Below are 24,074 nucleotides of genomic sequence, written 5' to 3' on the forward strand. Positions count from 1 at the left end.
ACCACTAGAGGGAGACATACTTCTACAAATGACTTTTCCAGGCATGAAGCAGTGATGAAGTGGTGTAATGTGTAAGTAACCCTTGTGAAAGAAAGAAAGAAAGAAAGAAAGAAAGAAAGAAGGGTGGAAAAGAAAGAAAGAAAGAAAGAAAGAAAGAAAGAAAGAAAGAAAGAAAGAAAGAAAGAAAGAAAGAAAGAATGGAAACGGAAAAAGAAAGAAAGAATGGAAATGGAAAAAGAAAGAAAGAAAGAAAGTAAGGAAGAAAGAAAGAATGGAAACGGAAAAAGAAAGAAAGAAAGAAAGAAAGGTGGAAACAGAAAAAGAAAGAAAGAAACAGAAAAAGAAAGAAAGAAAGAAGGAAAGAAAAGAAAGAAAGAAAGAAAGAAAGAAAGAAGGGCAGAAACAGAAAAAGAAAGAAAGAAAAAGAAAGAAAGAAAGAAGGGTGGAAACAGAAAAAGACAAAAAGAAAGGATGGAAATAGAAAAAGAAAGACTGAAAGAAAGGAAAAAAGACAGAAAAAGAAAGACAGACAGAGTCAGGATCTGTATTCAACAAATACTTGGATACTTCCTGCAGTTAGGGAGTAAGTATCTCATGATTTTGAGGTATTTAGGGATTAATGTCGACAAAATCTTTCCTTTTCAACAGTAACTGAATCAGATTTCCACAGTAAACAAGTAAATGTTTGTAAAGGTTCTGTAGTCCAAATTACTAACTTTTCCTTTGAGACACACACAGGCAAAAAACTTTTGATAGAAGGTTTATTGAACGACAACACAAGTTGAAACCTGTAGTCAGGTTGACACACACACACACACACACACACTGTATAACCATTAAAACATTGTACCATTATAATACAACTGAAACTCAACAAACAGGTACTGTCTGACAATGCACAGTAAGGTTTTTGGCACAGATATTAATTAATCTAGTTTCTTTAGCTTGTTTTTCTTTTTCATTTTAATAAATAAAAACATCCAAATATTTCTAAATTTGAAACTATACAAATTCTTTTTGTAAACATTTCTATTTGATAAATATCCCAATTTTTATATTTCTGAAAAACCAAAACCACGAATGACAGCTCTGCCTATCTAATACTCCTCTCCCTCTTCTTCCTCCTCAAATGAATCAATTCCAACTTCTTCATAATCCTTCTCCAGGGCTGCCATGTCTTCTCTGGCCTCTGAGAACTCTCCCTCCTCCATTCCCTCTCCAACATACCAGTGGACGAAGGCTCTCTTGGCGTACATCAGGTCAAACTTGTGGTCCAGGCGGGCCCAGGCCTCAGCGATGGCTGTGGTGTTGCTCAGCATGCACACAGCTCTCTGCACCTTGGCCAGATCTCCTCCAGGAACCACCGTCGGAGGCTGATAGTTGATGCCTACCTTGAAGCCTGTGGGGCACCAGTCCACAAACTGGATGGTACGTTTGGTCTTGATGGCAGCGATGGCCACGTTGACGTCTTTGGGCACCACATCGCCACGATACAGCAGACAACAGGCCATGTATTTACCATGACGGGGATCACACTTCACCATCTGATTGGCCGGCTCGAAGCAGGCGTTGGTGATTTCGGCCACTGACAGCTGCTCGTGGTAGGCCTTCTCTGCGGAGATGACCGGGGCGTAGGTGGCCAGAGGGAAGTGGATGCGAGGGTATGGCACCAAGTTGGTCTGGAACTCAGTCAGGTCAACGTTCAGGGCTCCATCAAAGCGAAGTGAGGCTGTAATTGAAGACACAATCTGGCTGATGAGGCGGTTGAGGTTAGTGTAGGAGGGGCGTTCAATGTCAAGATTCCTGCGGCAGATGTCGTAGATGGCCTCATTGTCCACCATGAAGGCACAGTCGGAGTGTTCCAGGGTGGTGTGGGTGGTCAGGATGGAGTTGTATGGCTCCACCACTGCTGTGGAAACCTGGGGGGCTGGGTAGATGGCAAATTCAAGCTTGGACTTTTTGCCAAAGTCAACAGAAAGTCTCTCCATCAGCAGGGAGGTGAAACCAGAGCCAGTGCCTCCACCGAATGAGTGGAAGACCAGGAAGCCTTGGAGACCAGTGCACTGGTCAGCCTACAAATACAGAAAAACATTTACAAAGACTCACACAAACACTACACACATCAAAATAACCTCACAGATCGACATAAATTCCACACATATGCTTAGCTGATCTCCGTTGATGCTTCAGAACAGTGCTGTCCTTAAATTTTCTCACCAGTTTGCGGATTCGGTCAAGGACAGAGTCAATGATCTCTTTGCCGATGGTGTAGTGTCCACGGGCGTAGTTGTTGGCAGCGTCCTCCTTTCCGGAAATCAGCTGCTCGGGGTGAAAGAGCTGGCGATACGTTCCTGTGCGCACCTCATCTGGAAAACAACCAGCACAAAAGTTTAGACCAGGGGTGTCAAACTCGTTTTAGTTCAGGGGCCACATTCAGCCCAATTTGATCTCAAGCGGGCCGGACCAGTAAAATAACAACAGCGAAAAAAGTCAAATTATATAATGATCAGGTTTACATCGACATAGTTTCCTTAAAAATATGAACAACTTGAATTGTCTTAAGAAAAATTTAAGTGCAATTTTAACAATATTATGCCTCGGTTTATTAGTTTATCATTTACACATGTGCGTTGCAGTCGCACAAAACATTTAGTAACAGGCAGAATATTGGTAAAATTGCATTTACTTTTCTTAAGACATCTACGTTTGTTCATATTTACCTCTGCCAAGGAGGTTATGTTTTTGCCAGGGTTTGTTTGTTTGTTTGTCTGTCTGTCTGTTTGTTTGTTTGTCTGTCCGTTAGTGTGCAACATAACTCAAAAAGTTATGGACAGATTTGGATGAAAATTTCAGGGTTTGTTGGAAATGGGATAAGGAAGAAATGATTAAATTTTGGTGGTGATCGGGGGTGGGGGGGCCCAAGGGGGGGGGGCCACTGATCGTTAGTGTGCAACATAACTCAAAAAGTTATGGACAGATTTGGATGAAATTTTCAGGGTTTGTTGGAAATGGGATGAGGAAGAAATGATTAAATTTTGGTGGTGATCGGGGGTGGGGGGCCCACGGGGGGGGCCACTGATCGTTAGTGTGCAACATAACTCAAAAAGTTAAGGACAGATTTGGATGAAATTTTCAGGGTTTGTTGGAAATGGGATAAGGAAGAAATTATTACATTTTGGTGGTGATCGGGGGTGGGGGGGCCCACGGGGGGGGCCGCTGATCAGCCTTGGCGGAGGTCTGCGCTCTCCGAGTGCTTCTAGTTGTTCAGGTTATTCTTGTTTTTTGTAAAAGTATAGCTTGGTATTGTAAACATTTTCACGTAATTTTATTTTTTTATAGCAAAAAACAAAGAGAGAATTTGGGGTTGTCATTATTTATAGGTTATTATAATATTTTACTGGTCTGACCCACTTGAAATCTAATTGGACTGTATATGGAACCTGAATTAAAATGATTTCGACACCACTGATTGTTAATATCTTCAGTGTAATTTTTGCATTTCACAAATTCATCCCGCGGGCCGGATTTGGCCCCCGGGCCATATGTTTGACACCTGTGGTTTAGACAGTTAGTCATTGTAAGAGGTGGTATAAGTGGAAAAGACTTAATAAGGATAAATTTCGTGCAGCAAATGATGAACTGACCAATGACAGTGGGCTCCAGGTCAACAAAGATGGCTCTGGGGACGTACTTCCCAGCCCCAGTCTCACTGAAGAAGGTAGTGAAGGAGTCGTCGTGACCACCTATAGGTTTGTGGCTGGGCATCTGGCCATCCGGCTGAATGCCATGTTCCAGACAGTAGAGCTCCCAACAGGTGTTCCCCATCTGGACACCGGCCTGGCCGACGTGGACAGAGATGCATTCACGCTGCAAGACAGGAATGGGAAAGGTTGAACGGAAAGAAAGAAGGGTAGGGAAGAGAGGGAAAGGGAGTGAAGGAGAAAGGGGGACAGGAAGTAATTTACTGTGGCCTAATTTTACACATAAAACAAAAGTGCAGGTGTAAGAATCCAAAGGGAAGATTACCACCAGGGTGAAGGAAAGACGTAAGGAGAAAAGGAGGTTGGAGGTCAAAGGGCAAATGTAAAATAGATTTGCTGCAGCTGTCAGTGGATCTCATGTGACTGTATCGGAGTAAAGTTCATGAGCTAACATGTAGCTGGAGCTCAGAAACCGCACCTACATGATTAGACCACCCTGGTTTTCTTCAATTTCTTGTTCAAGTTAAACAACTAAAGGTACATTTGTTTGGACAAATATAATAATAACAACAAAAATTGTTCATAAGAGTTAAATTTCAGAGCTGATATCTAACCATTTTCCATGTTTTCTTGATAATAACCAAAGTCACTTCAGTTCTTCCATTAATATCCATGACATTGTACTGACAAAAACAGTGCTTTTAGGCATTCCATGTTTTCTTTTCTGTCTGTTTTAGTCGCATGATCCACACAGGAGTTAGTACTTGATTGCATAAAATTTTGTTTTTGATGACTTTTGATGGTCTAATAATTTTTTCCGCGACTGTATACAACATCAAAAACAAAAACATGCCACTAATGGAAGGACCATATAAAAACACAATGAATATAATAATCTTATGCAGAATTTAAATAATTTATCAGCCATAATAAGTCACAGTAACAGATGATTATTTACATTTCTATATATGCAGTGGCTCTTAAAGTCTATACAGTCTTTTCGTACTCTTTCATGCTAAATCTGCTAATGTTTTTTTTTTTTTTTTTAATAATTCTACTAAATTACAGAAGTGGGTGATGGATGCTAATTGGTGGAAGTTATTTACTGTTTCTGAAATCTGCTTAGTACAGATTAATGGTTAACAGCATGATTTTAAATGCATGAAGAGTTTTAAAAGTCATAGGATGTCAAAGAGCTCTTGTTTTTCCATCACAGCAGTGGTGACCCTCCTTCTGGTCTGGGTTTTCAGGTTAGCAGAGCTCTGCGTTGCAGCTATTTTGGGCTCCCCAGGCAAACCTGACACCTAGCAGTACAGGCTGACTGTTTCAGTAAACACTGACTGGCAGGCCTCAAAATAGTGGCTAGGCTATTGCCAGGTAGGATTTACCCCTCCTTTACTTAATGTTCAGTCTCCCACAAGAAAAAAAAAAATTATTATAAATTTAAAAAGTCACTGAATTTGTAAATCATTATTATAACACAACTATATCTGGACCTTGTTAAAGACAAATAAACCTGTAGGTCGTGTCTGATACAGAGAGAAGGTGAATGATAAGATTAAAGAGTGAGAAAGACAAAGCCATCAATTTGTTAAAAGCTTTTTCAGGTCAGCATTCATGGGAACAGATCCCTTAATACCCCGACATCACAGTACATCCTGTCTCCGTAACAGAAAAATACACATAACGTGTCATAAAAACCAAGTGGCACTGTTCACCTGCACAAAATAAAGAAGGGAGGCTGTGATAATGTTTGTTAAGCAACATCATGTGAGGCAAAACCCACTTCTGAGTTGATTTCATTCATAAAACACACATTTTAAACTATTTTACACCATCAGTACTGAAATCACTAATTCACACCTTATTCAACTTTTTACTTTATTTTTCCCATATCTTTATCTTGCATCTGAGCTGGTTTTCTGTAGTTTTATTATGTGGATTAAGTGTAGTTCATCGGTACTTATACAAAATAGATTCACACTAAGTTTTATACTAAAATTCATATGGCCAGGACTGTTTGATTAAGGCGGGTATGTGCTCTCTGTCGCTCTCTCTCTTTCTCTGTAGTGATGACGTTGCTTAATAAAGCGGTAGTGACAATGCCAACAAGCTGTGTTTATATTACACAGTGCAAACAAGAGCTCCAAGGTTGTCTGCCAGTTCAAACCCTTACACTGAGCATTAAACTTTAAAGTCAAATATGTCTCATCATGTAACAGTTATGAAAACTAATAATGCATGAAATATTTGTTTTATTTGGCTATGAGTTATGAGTCCCTCTATACAACACAATATGCATTGCTGCTGCATGGAAATTCCTGTTTTTTTTACGACTGCGTCAATTTGGAGGGAAAAGAACATCCCTGCCCTTTAGAAATACTTGTCTGGTCTCATTCAGTCACACCCTAATTCCTAACAGACATGCACACCTTAACAGGAAAAAAACAAAAATTCTATATGTTTTTTTAGGGCAGTGAAATGGCACTTTTTAACCTAATTTCAGGAGAATCTGATTATTTATAGGAGGTTCTAATTATCTTTTTTTTTTTTTTTTTTACAGTGCTGATCATCACCACCTGTTCATTCAGGTCAGCAGCAGACAAGTGACAGTGAATAGGCTCTATTTTTGACACAGGAGGTCCTGATACAGTTAAGGAGACGCACCTTAGATGTTTTGACATTTTCAGGCGCTTTTACATATTGTGTTTCCTGGTGTATTCGAAAAAATAAACTTGAGAATTAAACAAGAGTAAAACAAAAAAAAGAAACAGTACTTCCTACAAATGTAAAATGAATATGTAAAATATACTCATTGTGTCTTCTAATAAGAATCTCCCATAGAAAATAATAATAATAATAATAAATAATAACAGCATATTGTATTTCCTGGTGTATTGGAAAAAAATAAGTTTGAGAATTTTAACTTTAATACAAGAGTCAGAAAAAAAAAACAAAACAAAAAACAGGACTTCCTACAAATATAAAATGAATATGTAAAATATACTCACCATTGTGTCTTCTAATGAGAATGTCCCTTGGAAAATAATTATAAATAATAGCATATTGTGTGTCTTAATGTATTCGAAAAAATAAACTTGAGAATTTTAACTTTAACACAAGAGTAAAAATTAAAAAAAAAACAACAAAACAAAACAGGACTTTCCACAAAAGTAAAATGAAAATACACTCACCATTGTGTCTTCTAATGAGAATGTCTCTTAGAAAATAATAAAAAATAATAGCATATTGTGTTTCCTGGTGTATTCAAAAAAATAAACTTGAGAATTTTAACTTTAATACAAGAGTTAAAAAAAACAAAAACATCAGGACTTCCTGCAAAAGTAAAGTGAATATGTAAAATATACTCATCATTATGTCTTCTAGTGAGAAAATCCTTTAGAAAATAATAAAAAATTATAGCACATTGTGTTTCCTGGTGTATTCGAAAAAATAACTTGAGAATTTTAACTTTAATACATGATTAAAAAAAAAAAAAAGAACAGGACTTCCCACTAAAGTAAAATGAAAATATACTAACCATTGTGTCTTCTAATGAGAATGTCTCTTAGAAAATAATAAAAAATAATAGCATATTGTGTTTCCTGGTGTATTCAAAAAAATAAACTTGAGAATTTTAACTTTAATACAAGAGTTAAAAAAAAAAAAAAAACATCAGGACTTCCTGCAAAAGTAAAGTGAATATGTAAAATATACTCATCATTATGTCTTCTAGTGAGAAAATCCTTTAGAAAATAATAAAAAATTATAGCACATTGTGTTTCCTGGTGTATTCGAAAAAATAACTTGAGAATTTTAACTTTAATACATGATTAAAAAAAAAAAAAAAGAACAGGACTTCCCACTAAAGTAAAATGAAAATATACTCACCATTGTGTCTTCTAAAGAGAATGTCCCTTAGAAAATGAAAAGAAATAATATTAACAGTAATGCCTTGCACTCGTTTGAGGTTTCCCGTCACCTCTCACAGTGGCCGTCAATGTGGTCCGAGTGAGTAAGTAGTACTGCCAGGTGGGAGAGGGGCTGTCACGTTTCAGTCAACTGAAAACCACGCCCACTTCTCTGTTCTGCGTGCGTGCAGACCGAATTCACCACATTCAGAGACTGGGTGTGCGTCATTTACGCACGAGTAACACTTCACGTCCAAGTTTGTCAGGAGGGAATCTCGACTCTTTATCATACCTTTATTTGTATTTTCTTTACATTTTTCATGTCCTTAGGTTAGAGTACAGCCTATAGCACCAAAAAAAAAAAAAAAAAAAGGTGCATATGAAACATATTTAATGCGTCACCGGAATTTCCCAAAGTAGCCGCAAAAGTAAGAAAATGATTCATTTTGACGCAGCTCTTTGGAAAAAGTGCATTTGTCTCAGTCTTACTTGGAAATATCAAAATGTATAGTTAAGATTTAAGAAGTGTAAGTAGGTCAGATATCCTTCAAACCAGTCTGCACCACCAGCCACCCACACAGCAGCAGTTTACAGAAATGACTTATCATTGTCATTTTTGAACGCTAGAGGTCGCACTATGAGTGAGTAAAACTGTAAAAAAAAAATAAATAAATAAAAAAATAAAGAGCCCAGGTTTATTTTAGTTGACTCCACAGTGCAGATGTGGATCCTGCAAAGTCACCCTAACTGTCAAGACTCAGATTTATTGGGGATAATTCACTTCTGACTTATAAGTTGTAGTGATGGGACTTTTGTCTCTTTGAAGGGAGCCATTCAAAAGACTGGCTCATTTATGTTTTTTCATTATTTTGAAACACCAGTGTTTTAATGACTAAATAAGCTACATGTGATGATCGACAATATATTTTAAAGGTGTTTAATTGTTTAGTTTAGTTTAGGTTAGCTTATTTCAGACACAGACATAATACAAAACATATGAAACGAAAATAAAAATAATAATAAACAATACACAAATAAAAAATCAAACAATAGAATAATAATAATAATAATAATAATAATAATAATAATAATAATAATAAACAATACACAAAAAAAATCAAATAATAGAAAAATTGGCATGGCTATAAATATTATCTTACCATAAAAAAAGAATAGTTAGTTCAAATGCGTGGGCTAAATACATGACATGAGAGGTGACATTAGGCAAATGCTGGAATTTGACCAAAAACATCACGGTACATTATGTGGACTAGTCTGTAGCCTAAAAATGAAGAAGAAAATAAAATATTTTCTTATGAAATAACAATTTTTTCTCCTCAAAAGAAGAACAATAAATGTGTGTAAACATACAGAAGAACTGCTCAAAACACAACAGTGATTAACCCTTTCATGCATAATGGTCACTATAGTGGACAGTTTTTCCTCTTATATATTCATGGGTTTTGTTGTTTTAGTTCCATATCAACCAATTTAGAGGACTCTTACGCATCATCTCAAACACTGCAATTCATACAATTATTGTAACTTTACTGCTCTTGATAAACCTGATCTGCAGTAACATGTTTCAGTGTAAATAGACTAATTAGAATGTCATTAACAGTCTTCTGAAACAATTTTTTTTTTTTTTTTTTTTTTTGCATATCCTCCTGAGACCCAGCAATACATTTTGTCCTCTGTAGGGGACAAAAGTTTGACAGTTAAGCTTAAAAAATACTGTCCATTGCAAAGGACATTCCGTTAAAAAAATCAATCAATCAATAAAAGTAATTTTTAAAATGTATCTGAAAAAACTGTTGCATTATGCAGTTTCCAATCAAGACAATTTTTTTTGTGTAAAAAAGATAAAATTGTCAATTTCCTGGGTCTCAGAGGATATTATCTTCATGAAATGAGTATTAACTAGTATTTGAGTATGATAAAATGTGAGAAAACATCAGATTAGTGTCATTAAAAATGTTTTTATTTCATAGTTTTCACACAGTATATCACTCTCTGATGATGAGTTTCAAATACATGTTTCTTTGCTTCAAAAATTAAACTCATTGTGTCCAGCTGAGTGGACATTTTTGTAACTCCATGAAAAATAGGTTCATAAAAAAATTTCAATTGCATTGTTTTTTTTCATGCCTAAAGAGGAATAAAAACACTCAAGAAAAAATATTGACTAAGGTTCTCAATATTCATGCATGAAAGGGTTAATCACTGCAATTACTTAAATACCTGAACTGTAGTGCAATTCTCAAGTTGCATGCCCATCTTTTTTTTTCTGAAAAGTGCATCCAAATACTACTGCTTTTTCTTCGGCTCATTACTCACAGATGGTCACTTACTCATTCTCAAATTTTTCTTTGCTCACCTCACGCTTCTAACTGTTGTTTTTTTGCTAACTTCTTGCCATGAGACATGCGCAGTGTACTCTTTTTTTTATGCTCGAACATTCTCCTCCTGCCCAATGCCTCCCCAGTGACGCTAAATTGACAGGCAATCAGACACTCCCTCCTTAATAAATAAATAAATAAATAAATAAATAAAAATTAAAAAATGAACAGCTCTTTACAAAGACTCGGTTCCCATTGTTCATTTCAAAGAGCCGTTCAAAAGATTCGATTCGTTCATGAATGTCACATCATTAATAAGTTGTGTATTATGTGCTGTTTGATTAAAAAAAAATAACTTGCCGATGTTTTGGTAGATGTTATATTCAGGTTGTATGGCCACATTATAGTATAAACCACAGGTGTCAAACATGCGGCCTGGGGGCCATATCCGGCTCACCAAAGGGTCCAGTTTGGCCCTTTGGATAAGTGTGTGAAATGCAAAAATTACAGAGATATTAACAATCCTTTCAGTTCAGTTTCTACATTCAGACCAATATGATCTAAAGTGGGTCAGATCAGTAAAATACTACGGTAATAACCTATAAATACTCACAACTCCAAATTTTTCTATTTGTAAATGTAAATATTTTCATGTATTTGCACTAAAACAAAGTATAATTTTGCAAAAACTGTGAACAACCTGCACAAATATGAACATGTCTTAAGAGAAGTAAGTGCAATTTTACCAATATTATGTCTGTAAATGATAAACTGAAGCATAATATTGTTAAAATTAGACTTATTTTTTCAGTTTGTTCATGTTATTGACATGGATTTGAAGGATAGTTTGTAGATGTAAATGTTTTCATAACGTAATCGTGCTTTTTTCACACTAAAACATAGAGGAAAGTTTGGAGTTGACATTATTTATATATTATTATGTGATTATTTTACTGGTCTTTCCTACTTCAGATTAAATTTAGCTAAACGTGGCCCCTGAACTAAAATGAGTTTGACACCCCTGGTATAAACTGTCTCTTTTTAACTTTTTTTCAACTTTATTTATTTTGTTCATTTTTCATATAAGCAAGCAACAGCATGTGCTCAGTAGTATTGCGATGAATATTTCCAAAAACAGTAAATGTTTGTTGTGCATTGGGGAGCTACACTCTCAGACAATAGAAGTAGGTCATCTTCATGACTGAGGCAACACCTAGGGTAAAACACATGAGAGAATAAAACAGTAAGGTGTGTACGTACCCAGTACAATAAGCAGCAATACTAGAGTTACAGAACTAGACCTAGATCTAACGATTGGAAGAGAACTTGTTACATTTGCTGTAGTTTGCGTTTGCATTTTGCATTAAAATATAGTGTGGTCATACTGTTCAAATATGCACATAACATTAAGCCGTAAAACTCAGAGAAGTGTATGTGTTAGTGAAGATAAGATAAGATGCAAACATCATTCAGTATATTTGTTATTGACAAGTCGCACAGCTCTGGGAGAGAAACTGGCCCTTAAATAAATATTTATCAGCTTCCTGGAGTAAGTGACTTCCTGGTCTAACTTGAATTCTTACAGTGAGGGAGGGATGGGGGTGGGGGTGTGGCATGAAGTAATACTATATGCTTAAAAAAAAAACAAAAAAAAAAAACAGATGGAGATTACAGAGAGGAAGTAGTGATTGATTATTACAATATTTAACTAAAGAAAGAGTAGTATTGGATGAGTATTCTACTAGTCCTAGTCCTTCTAGTCCAGTATGAACCATCCAGACCACTCAGGTCATCTGGTGCAGGTCTGCTCTGTGTTCCCAAAGTCAGAACTAAACATGGAGAATCAGCGTTCAGTTTCTATGCTCCGTATATCTGGAACAAACTACCAGAAAATATCAGGTCTGCTGAGAGTCTGAGTTCTTTTAAGTCAAGGTTAAAGACTCACCTGTTCACTGCTGCCTTTGACTAAAAGGCTTTTGACTTTTTAAATTTTATATTCTCTTTGAAACTCTGCACTGCAACTCTTACTTTAATATGTGTGTGTTTTTATTTTTATTTTATTCTATTTTATTTTTTTTGATTTTATGTGTTGTTTTATTACTCGCTGTTTTTAATCACCTTTTACATGTTTCTTTTATAATGTTTTAAATGTGTTTCTTTTTGTTTCTTTTACTTCAATGTCCTGTGTGAAGCACCTTGAATTGCCTTGTTGTTGAAATGTACTATACAAATAAACTTGCCTTGCCTTGCCTACGGAAGAGGATTAAGGCCACTGGAAAAAAAAATGAGGTCCAATGTATTTTTTTATTATTATTCTGAGAAAAAAAGTCAGAATTCTGAGGGAAAAAAAACTCAGAATTCTGAGTTTAGAGTCAGAATTCTGAGTTTAAAGTCAGAATTCTGAGAAAAAAGTAAGAATTCTGAGGAAAAAAAACTCAGAATTCTGAATTTAAAGTCAGAATTCTGAGAAAAAAAAGTTAGAATTCTGAGAAAAAAAAGTCAGAATTCTGAGATTAATCTGAGAATTCTGACTTTTTTTTTTTTTTTCGCGAATTCTGACTTTGAATACGGAATTCTGACTTTTTTTTTCTCCGAATTCTGACTTTAAACTCAGAATTCTGACTTCTTTTTTACTCCAAATTCTGACTTTAAACTTGGAATTCTGACCTTTTTTTCTCCAAATTCTTTAAACTTAGAATTCAGACTTTTTTCTCCAAATTCTGACTTTAAACTCAGAATTCTGACTTTTTTTCCCTCAGAATTCTAACTTGAAAGTCAAAATTCATTAAACTGTAAAATTCTGACTTTCCTCTGACTGACTTTAAACTCAGAAATCTGACTTTAAATTCAGAATTCTCAATTTTTTCTCAGAATTCTGGCTTTAATCTCAGAATTTTGAGTTGTTGTTGTTTTTTTTTTTTTTTTTTTTTTTTTAGTTTTTTCTCATAATAACAATTTTAAAAAATGAATTGGACCTTAATTCTTTTTTTTTTTTTCCCAGTGGCCCTCGTCCTCTTCCGTAGTATTCCCGTACAGCTTGTCCTTTAGTTCTGCTGAATAACAGTGTTGGCTCTGAAAGCAGTCTGACATGTTTTAAAAGTCACAGTCTTAAGTGCCCTGCCTTCGAACCATGGCATTGTATCAACAGTTTAACTTATTCCTGCCAAGTGAAAGAGGCAGACACTCCGTCTCAATTTTAAAGATAATTATACTGTACCAGGCAGATGAAGAATAAAGTGTCCCATGAAGTGAGAGGGATACGTCTGGGACACTTGATTTAGTCTTCTGTGTTTTATATGAGGACTGTTTCCATGGTCGTCTCATGTTATGTGTACCCTATGTTTATGAAGAAACTACACTGACTGTTGCTGTTTACTCTATTTAGTCAGCTGATACCTTATGAGGTGATTCACATGTATTCGGTTTCTCTATTCTCCCAGTGGGCTTTAGGAACTAACAGAAAAGGAGGAGCAAGTCCCATATAGACTGTAATGCTTTAGAAAGACGATTCATTTCAATAAGAGAAGTGTGGGAAAGAGCGAAGAAAACAACTCATTTCATTTTTTTATAGATTTATTGTCGGAATGTTTTGAGAGAGATGGAAATTTGCCCCATTTGTCAGGTGTTGAATATTTAATAGCATGTTTCCAAGAAAAATACATTTTTGGCACTTTGTAAATAGCATGGGATTTGTCTGAGTATTTTCAGAAATCTAGGGGAGGAACCATCACATATTTCAGCTGCTGTATTTATTCTTATTTAACCTTTATTTAACCAGGGAAGACTCCATAATGAGATTAGAAATGTATTTTTACCAGTTAACCAGGTTGCAGACATACATAAACCCAAACATCATATGAAAATACAAGATAAGTATAAAATCAGAAATGCAAAGAACTAGTTTATATATTTAACTAAATTAACCCATAAAGACCCAGTGCTGCTTTTGTGGAAGTTCCCAAACGATTTTTTTCTGTAGATTTAACCTTTCTTAAGTAATTTATCACCATTTATTATTGTATTAGTCTCTGTGTTTTGCATTATTTTCAGTGAAAATCAGGTGTTTTTCTATATTTAATTTACTGATCATGTAGAGCACTGGTGTCAAACATGCGGCCTGGGGGCCAAATCTGGCCCACCAAAGGGTCCAATCTGGCCCACGGGATGAATTTGTGAAATACAAGAATTACATTGAAGATATTAACAATCAATGGTGTCAAAATCATTTTAATTCAGGTTCCACATACAGACACATACAGTCCAATTAGATTAAGCGGGTCAGACCAGTAAAATATTATAATAACCTATAAATAATGCCAACTCCAAATTTTCTCTTTGTTTTTTTTTTTTTTTTTTTTTTTGGTGTAAAAAAGTAAAATTACATGAAAATGTTTACATTACCAAACTATACTTTTCCAAAAAATGTGAATAACCTGAACAAATACGATCAAACGGAAATGTCTTAAGAAAAGTAAATGCAAATTTACCAATATTCAGCCTGTTACTAAACGTTTTGTGTGATTGTAATGTAGATGTGTAAATGATAAACTGATAAACCGAGGCAGAATATTGTTAGAATTGCACTTGTTTTTCTTAAGACATTTCAAGTTGTTCATGTTATTCAGATTTTTAAGGAAATGTTGTAGATGTAAAACTGATCATAATATAATTTTACTTTTTCACTGTTATTATTTTACTGGTTCAGCCCATTTGAGATCAAATTTGGGCGAATGTGGCCCCTGAACTAAAATGAGTTTGACACCCCTGATGTAGAGGTTAATTAAAACTCACAGTAAGTTTAAAGGCTATTAAATCAGAAACAGAGAAAACTGAAGAAAAAGGGATTTTTTGAGCAAAGATAGCAATAATTGAATGTAAAAACAAGTGTGTCCATTCACTGTCATTGATTCAGCTCCATGGGTTTTACTGGTGAATCAATGTTGTAGAAGATGACAGTGTTTCCACAGTTACTACGGAGCCTCTTAACGTCCAAGTGGGTCATGTCTGATGACCATGAAAAGATGATAAACTGTATTTTACACCAATTATTTACATGTATTGATAGAATAAATGGATCAACAAGTATTAAACAGTTTAGATCAGTAGATGGTTTTGGTTGCCAGTGGCTGTTTGGGTCTTTATGGGTTAAATATCCTTGTATTTCCAGTTCAGCACCAACTTTTGGAATAGACAGAAAACACCAAGGGCTGTACTGTTTTTTGACAGATGTAGTTTTAGAAGCAGAACTAAGATACCTTTATAGATGAGAACATGCTGATATTTTGGTCTACATTTGGACAAGGCAGACTATCCAACACAAGTATACAATAAACAGTGATGAATGAGAGTTTTAATTGTTTGGAATAAACCTCAAACCTTCATGGCAGACAGTTCTGAGAGGATGCATGCATGTATATCACATCACCACAGTCCACTACAGATGTGAATGTTGCAGCAACAAGTCTGTTTTTAGTCTAAAAAGAAAGATACGACTTGATTCTTCTTTTATTTTAAATGTATTATTATGTTTATTTAGTTGCTTTATTTGGTATTTTTATTTCACTGTTTTTAATTGTAAAGCTGTTTTTTTTAATTTTTGTATTTTAGTCTATCATTTTGCTTTTTAATTCTTCTGTACCACACTGTTTTAATTGTACAGCTGTTTTTTGTCTTTAATCTTTTCTTGTATTTTTCTTTTATTTTTGGTTTTTCCCCTGTAAGTCGCTTTGGAAAAAAGAATCGGCCAAATGCGTAAATGTAAATGTAAATGTGACTCTGAAATAAAAACCTATTTTCGGATGCTATGTGACAGATCATATCGCACATTAATACGGCATATATCAATATGATGATGTTGTGAAGCAAGGCTATGCGGTTATTGTAGAGTAGAGTAGATCATAGAGGCTAGAATTTCAATTGGAAACTACAAAAGGTTGCCTTCATCATATCCCCCAGCACCGCTTCTGTTTCCTGAAATATAAGGTGCAGTACACACGATCACACACTCATATAAAACACTCAGAAGCTCACACAATAAATAGGGTGGTGACCTCCTTTTGCATTGTTAGTATGTTTCACGAGCAGATGATCTTATCGTGGTCTCATCTGGGTTCTCTGATTACAGATCATATCAAATCACTGTTCACCTCAAGCTACAGGTATATAAAAGCAGAGTAACACAGCTGTTTTCAACACTTTGTCTTCTTACCGATACCTGAACATTGGAGAAGAAAGATGGTAAGACAGTTTGGCTGTATATTTAACATTAGCATTAGGTTGTAGTTGAACCTGAAAATAAATTGCATTGTTTTTAACACATGAGAATCCAAGTTTACACTGTTGAATTTATTGCCCAGTTGCTATTCTATGAGTACTGACCAATGAATTTGTATGCGGCTGTCATATGCTGCTATGAATGTTTTGCATTTGTTTGTTTGTCCCTAATTTTTTGGATGTTTCGTAAGGCAGGGTAACTGTGAACTGAATTGCCCTTTGGGAATTATTAAGTAGTCTGAATCTGAATTTGAATCTAAATCTGTGTTGATCTTTCTCTGCAGCGTGAATGCATTTCTATTCATGTGGGCCAAGCCGGGGCACAGATTGGCAATGCATGTTGGGAGCTGTATTGTCTGGAACATGGCATCCAACCAGATGGACAAATGCCCTCTGACAAGACAGTTGGAGGTGGAGACGATTCCTTCAACACCTTCTTCAGTGAAACAGGGGCAGGAAAGCATGTTCCAAGAGCCATCTTTGTTGACTTAGAACCTACTGTCATCGGTAAATAGACAATTAACTCTTTCGTGCATGAAATGCGAGAACCTTGGTAAAGATTTTTTTCTTGAGTGTTTTTATTCCTTCTTACACATGAAAAAAAGCAATGCGATCAATGTTTTTTTCATGGAGTTACAAAAATGTCCACGCATTTAATTTTTGAAGTAAAGAAACGTGTGTTTAAAACCCAATATCAGAAAGTACGGAAGAGGATTGGGGCCACTGGAAAAAAATACAATAAATTAAGGTCCAGTATGTATTTCTTATTATTATTATGTGAAAAAAAAAGTCAGAATTCTGAGATTAAAGTCAGAATTTGGAGAAAAAAGTCAGAATTCGGAGAAAAAAGTCAGATTTCTGAGTTTAAAGTAAGAAATCTGAGGAAAAAAAGGCAGAATTGTGAGTTCAAAGTCAAAATTTTGAGTTTGAAGCCAGAATTCTGAGGGGAAAAAAAGCAGAATTGTGAGTTTAAAATCAGAATTCTGAGATTAAAGTCAGAATACTGAGTTGAAGTCAGAATTCTGAGGAAAAAAAAGTCAGAATTCTGAGTTTAAAGTCAGGATTCTGAGATTAAAGACCAGTGGCCCTAATCCTGTTCCATAAGAAAATAATATGAAAACAATGAAATAAAACCATTTTTAATGGTGCAAATCTGATGTTTTCTCACATTTGAACGTATTCTAGTCCTAGTTATTACTCACGTCATGGAAATAACATGCAAAAAAAGAAAAAAACAACTTTGTGTCTAACAAATAACAGGTGATTTACACTCAAACATGTTAGTGCAGATCAGGTTTATGAAGAACAGCAAAATGACAGTAATGGTCTGAATATCAGTGAATGGGATGGTGTGTAAACAGCCACTGTGTTGGCTGATATGGAACTAAACCAACAAAACCCATGAATATACAAGAGAACAGCTGTAGAATAACTGTCCACTGTAGTGACCACTATGCATGAAAGGGTTAAATTTTAAATCAGTGTTATCTGTTCTAAATCAGGTTTGTTAGTATAGTTTTAATGAGAACAAATGCATGTGTCACATTGCTTTATTCTACAGATGAGGTGCGTACAGGAACCTACCGACAGCTGTTTCACCCCGAGCAGCTTATTACAGGGAAGGAGGATGCTGCCAATAACTACGCCCGTGGACACTACACCATAGGCAAAGAGATCATCGATCTGGTTCTGGACAGGACTCGTAAACTGGTTAGACAAGTTGTAGATAGTTTGTTTTATTACACTTGATTTTTGGAAATACACTAACACAATTGTGGTTGTCAAATATTGAGTAGTAAATTTAATTTTGCACGATTTAATTTACAGGCTGACCAGTGCACTGGCCTGCAGGGATTTCTCATCTTCCACTCATTTGGTGGAGGAACTGGCTCTGGTTTCACCTCCCTGCTGATGGAGAGACTCTCTGTTGACTATGGTAAAAAGTCCAAGCTTGAATTTGCCATCTACCCAGCCCCCCAGGTTTCCACAGCAGTGGTGGAGCCATACAACTCCATCCTGACCACCCACACCACCCTGGAACACTCCGACTGTGCCTTCATGGTGGACAATGAAGCCATCTACGACATCTGCCGCAGAAATCTGGACATCGAGAGGCCAACCTACACCAACCTCAACAGGCTCATCGGCCAGATTGTGTCTTCAATCACAGCCTCACTTCGCTTTGATGGAGCCCTGAACGTTGACCTGACTGAGTTCCAGACCAACTTGGTGCCATACCCTCGCATCCACTTCCCTCTGGCCACCTACGCCCCGGTCATCTCCGCTGAGAAGGCCTACCACGAGCAGCTGTCAGTGGCCGACATCACCAACACTTGCTTTGAGCCGGCCAATCAGATGGTGAAGTGTGATCCCCGTCATGGCAAATACATGGCCTGCTGTCTGCTGTATCGTGGCGATGTGGTGCCCAAAGACGTCAACTCTGCCATCGCTGCCATCAAGACCAAACGTACCATCCAGTTTGTGGACTGGTGCCCCACAGGCTTCAAGGTAGGCATCAACTATCAGCCTCCGACAGTGGTTCCTGGAGGAGATCTGGCCAAGGTGCAGAGAGCTGTGTGCATGCTGAGCAACACCACAGCCATCGCTGAGGCCTGGGCCCGCCTGGACCACAAGTTTGACCTGATGTACGCCAAGAGGGCCTTCGTCCACTGGTATGTTGGAGAGGGAATGGAGGAGGGAGAGTTCTCAGAGGCCAGAGAAGACATGGCAGCCCTGGAGAAGGATTATGAAGAGGTGGGTACTGACAACATGGGAGGGGAAGATGATGGAGAGGAATACTAACTTCACTTATTGCAAAGTGAAGATGAGGGATATGTATGTTCATGGATCCAAATAGATTTTAGCATTTTGTAGAATCCAAAGAGCGATCCAAACAATGTATTTTATTAACCTCTGTCATTGCCAACAGCACAGACTGTACTCCAACAGTGTCTTAAAATAAGTTCTGCCAAGAGAAACTGCAGACTGTAATATAGGTCAACTTAAAGTTTATTTTGCATGCTGTAATACACATGCGCATAGCAGACTTAATCCATCTTCACAGCTGAACATTGTCAACTGAAGTGTGAAAATGTGAGGATTATAGGCTTCTTCTTAAATCATTATGATACCATGGTAAACTTCTTACTAGCATTGAAAATCCTCTTGTAAAGCAAATCTTGTCGCGCTCAGAGATCAGTTCTTTCTGCAACATTAGACTGAGAAACTTAGACCAAACCCTCTCTTTTGTGCACCTCCCCCCACTATCCTCTCCCATGTGGAATGCAAGTTATGAAAGGGCTCCTATGTCAGTTTCTATATGCCATTCAGCTGTGACTTTGTGAGAGCCGGAGGCAGAGAAAATGACTAAGTCACTGTCTAGTGCTGTTTGTGTAGTTCCTCATACTCAGACAGTGGTCTATAACTACAAAAGGATCCCCGTTATCCATGAATCATAGCTGCGTGATCCTTAAAATCTTACACCAAGCTCAAACAAAAAACTGCCTTTTAGATTTCTTTTGTAACTTTTGTTTAATCTAAATTTTAGAAATATGTTTGTTTTCAGTATTGTTTCCATGCATATTATACTGTACACTGAAACAAATGCTATGTGATTTAATGTTATGTCATGTGTGTTTGTTAGTGAGCAACCTGTGAGGCAATAAGAAAACAGTTACAGGCAAAACAATGGGTATTTATGCAATAATCTAAAAATTCAAAAGAGCTCAGTGAAATGCACTATACCCTAATATAGGATGTGCTAACTGAGCAAACTAACATACCCACATGACAGAACATTAAAATGATTTGGCTGAACCAAAACCAACACTCAGGGAAGTAAAAAAGAATGGTACGAACAGCTACAGCTAAACACACTGAGAAACAGGCAAAACCTGAAACACCCCACGACATAGAAGCACATGGTTTGGCCTGAAGGGGCTGACTCTATGGTTCTATGATGTGAGGGTTCTCCACCCTTAACCACACCTTTTGCTCTATGAGTAAGGACTTCCCTCCAGTAGCTGTGGTAACTCAAAGACAAAGTAACTAATCATTACTATAACTGATAACTGCCTGTGTAATCCTACATTTTTCACTTCATATACATAATGTAAGGTTAAAAAAAAGATGAAGAGCAAATGGACAGACTTTAATCAAACTGTGTGTTGTTAATTGCTTGGATTAATTGCAAATCAAATGAACCTGTGTGGGTTCCAAATGAGGTCAGAGAAAGTCAATTGTCATAATGTTACCATGCATAGAGTGTCATCTGGAAGTGCTTGTAACTGCCATTTTATTTTAAGCATGCAAAAATAAAGAAGTTCACAGACCTTATTTCACTGTATGTTGTGCTTTTTTTTTTTTTTAATGCATCACATATGATTATTCTCTTGATTAATGCAGACCCAAGGTGGACTTTGTATGTGTGTTGACTGGGTACATATGCATCCATATAATAAATACACATTTCACTGTCTACAGTTCTTGTTGAACGTGTAGGCCTGTTGTATATACAGAGGTGCAAACATGTCATGTGCTACTGTTAGAAACTCCTCTAAGCTTTACAGTAAATAGTGACTCAACACAGGAAACAAAAAGGCGGTTATTTTCTGCGCATTTGCATGTGAGCTCCATCTGAAAGAAAGCAGATAACTATAAGTCCAGATAACACGACATACAGGCTTAGTCTAAGGGACTTCCCTCTTTTTTTTTTTTTTTTTGAAACTGCTGTTCTCTCCCGCCAATGAGCTATGCAGCTGCTTGCTGTGGTTTCCTGCCTGCCCCCTCCTCATCCTTGCCTATATAAGCCCTGACTCTCCCTCTCCTCCGCACTTCTGCCTTGTGTCTGAATCCTCAACGTCAGTCGAAGGACAAGCAGACAAAATGGTGAGTAGCTGCTCAGCTGATGACGTAGCTTTGAATTTTCCTTTCTTTCTTGGCCTGCCTGTCTCTGTTTTGTTGCATTAGATTTATTAAAGAGCCAGGCCCATTTTATTACCCAGAAGGCCTTATCTCTGTAGTGGCAGATTGGACACAAAAGCAACTTCATTATATCAAATGATGTTCTTAGCTGGTCAAACTTTTTTTAGGTGTTCCTGTTGCAAATTGAGAGAGAAAACTGGACTGGGGTATTTATATCACTGCAAACCAACTATTTTCTGTACTGTGAAGTAATCTAGGTCAAATGACAGGCACTTTGAGCCAAAAGTCTGTAAATCTTTTACTTTTATAGATGGACTAGAGCCGGACAAAAAGCAGGAAAGATATCTAACTGAAAGAAACTGAGTCATTGGGACCTAGTCATGTGCTGGTTGAGGAATTACAGTAACTTGAATGCGAGGGAATGACCAGGGTAATCGTGGCAGTGGGGGGATGGATTGAAAGAAAGGAGAGAAAAGAGGAGTGGTCTGGGTTGGACTGCATGAGTTAGTTGGCAGCCATTTTGCAGCTGTTAGGAGTTTTTCATTTGAGAGGGAGGGAGGGAGGGAGCGACATCCCTGACTGTTACACAGCACTATGCAGCTGGACAGGATGGGGGGGTGGGGGGGTGGGGTGGAGATGAGGAAAGGGAGGAGACAGAGAGGAAAAGTGGGGGAAGGTTTTCCCATCTTGTTGAGACATGGCCTTCCTGTCTGCCACATACTTCTGGAGTTTGTAGTTTCCATTGTTCTAAAACTGTTCAAAGTCATTCGTCCTGAGCAGTGCTGTTTTTTTTTTTTTGTTTTTTTTTTTTTTTTTCCCCTCTGTTTTTAGTGAAGTTTTTCTGCCCACATTCTGTACATACACTGCATTCCACTTTAACAAAGCCACAATTCTGACTCCATTTCATTCAGGCTACTCTATGCTGCATTCACTGTGCTGCAATAAAAGCTTAGTCATTCTGGTTTGGCAAGATGTATTATAAGGTTCAGTGCAGAAATCCTACCAGTCACAGAAACTTGGCTCAAGGAGATTTATTTATTTTTTTAAGCTGTCATGACAAATCCTTTCACCACATGTAATCGCATTGTACACTATTGCAAAAGTGAATACTTTCATCCCCTAATATAGATGATGAAATAATTTCCTAGGGTCAGGCAGTAACTTTAATTATAGGACTGTGGTTCTGTCAGTAGCTTCCTAATCGAACTTTCATTTCCTTTTTCATTTAGCGTGAGTGTATTTCTATGCACGTCGGCCAAGCCGGAACCCAGATGGGCAATGCATGCTGGGAACTGTACTGCCTTGAGCATGGGATCCAGCCAGACGGTCAAATGCCCAGTGACAAGACAATTGGAGGAGGGGATGACTCCTTCAACACCTTCTTCAGTGAAACTGGGGCAGGAAAGCATGTTCCAAGAGCCATCTTTGTTGATCTGGAACCCACTGTCATTGGTCAGTAGTCCATTGAAGGAGAGAAAAACAAAACTTTTCTGTTTTTCTATTGTTTGGAATCTTTTTAACCCTTATCTTTAACTGTTTCTCTAATAGATGAAGTGCGTACAGGAACCTACCGACAGCTGTTTCACCCTGAGCAGCTTATTACAGGAAAGGAAGATGCTGCCAATAACTACGCCCGTGGACACTACACTATCGGCAAAGAAATCATTGATCTGGTTTTGGACAGGACGCGTAAACTGGTAAGATAGATGGGTATATTCAGTACTCATTGGGGTTGGTTTTGGCTGGACAAAATGGAAATACTACAGAAAACATTTATGTATTACTTTGATGTAAAGTAAGCTTCCAATTGAATAATAAAGGAATATTCTCCTTTCAGGCTGACCAGTGCACTGGCCTGCAGGGATTTCTCATCTTCCACTCATTCGGTGGAGGAACTGGCTCTGGTTTCACCTCCCTGCTGATGGAGAGACTCTCTGTTGACTATGGGAAGAAATCAAAACTTGAATTTGCCGTCTACCCAGCCCCCCAGGTTTCCACAGCAGTGGTGGAACCATACAACTCCATCCTGACCACCCACACCACCCTGGAACACTCCGACTGTGCCTTCATGGTGGACAATGAAGCCATCTACGACATCTGCCGCAGAAATCTGGACATCGAAAGGCCAACCTACACCAACCTCAACAGGCTCATTGGCCAGATTGTGTCTTCTATCACAGCCTCACTTCGCTTTGATGGAGCCCTGAACGTTGACCTGACTGAGTTCCAGACCAACTTGGTGCCATACCCTCGCATCCACTTCCCTCTGGCCACCTATGCCCCGGTCATCTCTGCAGAGAAGGCCTACCACGAGCAGTTGTCAGTGGCCGACATCACCAACGCCTGCTTTGAGCCGGCCAATCAGATGGTGAAGTGTGATCCCCGTCATGGCAAATACATGGCCTGTTGTCTGCTGTATCGTGGTGATGTGGTGCCCAAAGACGTCAACTCTGCCATCGCTGCCATCAAGACCAAACGTACCATCCAGTTTGTGGACTGGTGCCCCACAGGCTTCAAAGTAGGCATCAACTATCAGCCTCCGACAGTGGTTCCTGGAGGAGATCTGGCCAAGGTGCAGAGAGCTGTGTGCATGCTGAGCAACACCACAGCCATCGCTGAGGCCTGGGCCCGCCTGGACCACAAGTTTGACCTGATGTACGCCAAGAGAGCCTTCGTCCACTGGTATGTTGGAGAGGGAATGGAGGAGGGAGAGTTCTCAGAGGCCAGAGAAGACATGGCAGCCCTGGAGAAGGATTATGAAGAAGTTGGCACTGATAGCATGGGAGAGGAAGATGAAGAAGGAGAGGAGTATTGAGTCATCACACATTCCAAAAGTTATCACGAACGTGACGCATTCCCAGTGACATTCTGATAACCTGTCGTGGTGATATGTCAGTATTATCAATAAAGTTCTCAAAGCTTTGAAA

At 37.7% G+C, this 24,074-nt stretch overlaps 3 protein-coding genes across 5 annotated transcripts; 2 read left to right on the forward strand and 1 right to left on the reverse strand.

The window, feature by feature from the left end:
- Positions 1–743: 743 nt before the first annotated feature.
- Positions 744–7,725, reverse strand: LOC115412596 (tubulin alpha chain-like). 3 transcript variants are annotated; one of them, XM_030125188.1, is made up of 5 exons: positions 7,648–7,662; positions 6,713–6,764; positions 3,645–3,867; positions 2,218–2,366; positions 744–2,072 (listed from the first exon to the last, which is right to left on the reverse strand). In XM_030125188.1, exons 2-5 carry the CDS (start codon positions 6,713–6,715, stop codon positions 1,098–1,100), a joined length of 1,350 nt encoding a protein of 449 aa, XP_029981048.1. In that variant the 5' UTR covers positions 6,716–6,764; positions 7,648–7,662; the 3' UTR covers positions 744–1,097. The 3 variants fall into 3 exon arrangements, with proteins under 3 accessions (XP_029981048.1, XP_029981047.1, XP_029981049.1); XM_030125187.1 differs by lacking the exon at positions 6,713–6,764 and having other exon boundaries at positions 7,593–7,725; XM_030125189.1 differs by lacking the exons at positions 6,713–6,764; positions 7,648–7,662 and adding an exon at positions 7,243–7,276.
- Positions 7,726–16,159: 8,434 nt separating this feature from the next.
- On the forward strand, positions 16,160–19,148 carry LOC115412597 (tubulin alpha-1C chain-like). The gene is made up of 4 exons (XM_030125190.1): positions 16,160–16,188; positions 16,509–16,731; positions 17,786–17,934; positions 18,052–19,148. Exons 1-4 carry the CDS (start codon positions 16,186–16,188, stop codon positions 19,024–19,026), a joined length of 1,350 nt encoding a protein of 449 aa, XP_029981050.1. The 5' UTR covers positions 16,160–16,185; the 3' UTR covers positions 19,027–19,148.
- Positions 19,149–20,979: 1,831 nt separating this feature from the next.
- Positions 20,980–24,074, forward strand: LOC115412595 (tubulin alpha chain). The gene is made up of 4 exons (XM_030125186.1): positions 20,980–21,111; positions 22,377–22,599; positions 22,696–22,844; positions 22,985–24,074. Exons 1-4 carry the CDS (start codon positions 21,109–21,111, stop codon positions 23,960–23,962), a joined length of 1,353 nt encoding a protein of 450 aa, XP_029981046.1. The 5' UTR covers positions 20,980–21,108; the 3' UTR covers positions 23,963–24,074.

The sequence above is a fragment of the Sphaeramia orbicularis genome, chromosome 21 (genome assembly GCF_902148855.1).
Source record: "Sphaeramia orbicularis chromosome 21, fSphaOr1.1, whole genome shotgun sequence".
Lineage (NCBI taxonomy): Eukaryota > Metazoa > Chordata > Actinopteri > Kurtiformes > Apogonidae > Sphaeramia > Sphaeramia orbicularis.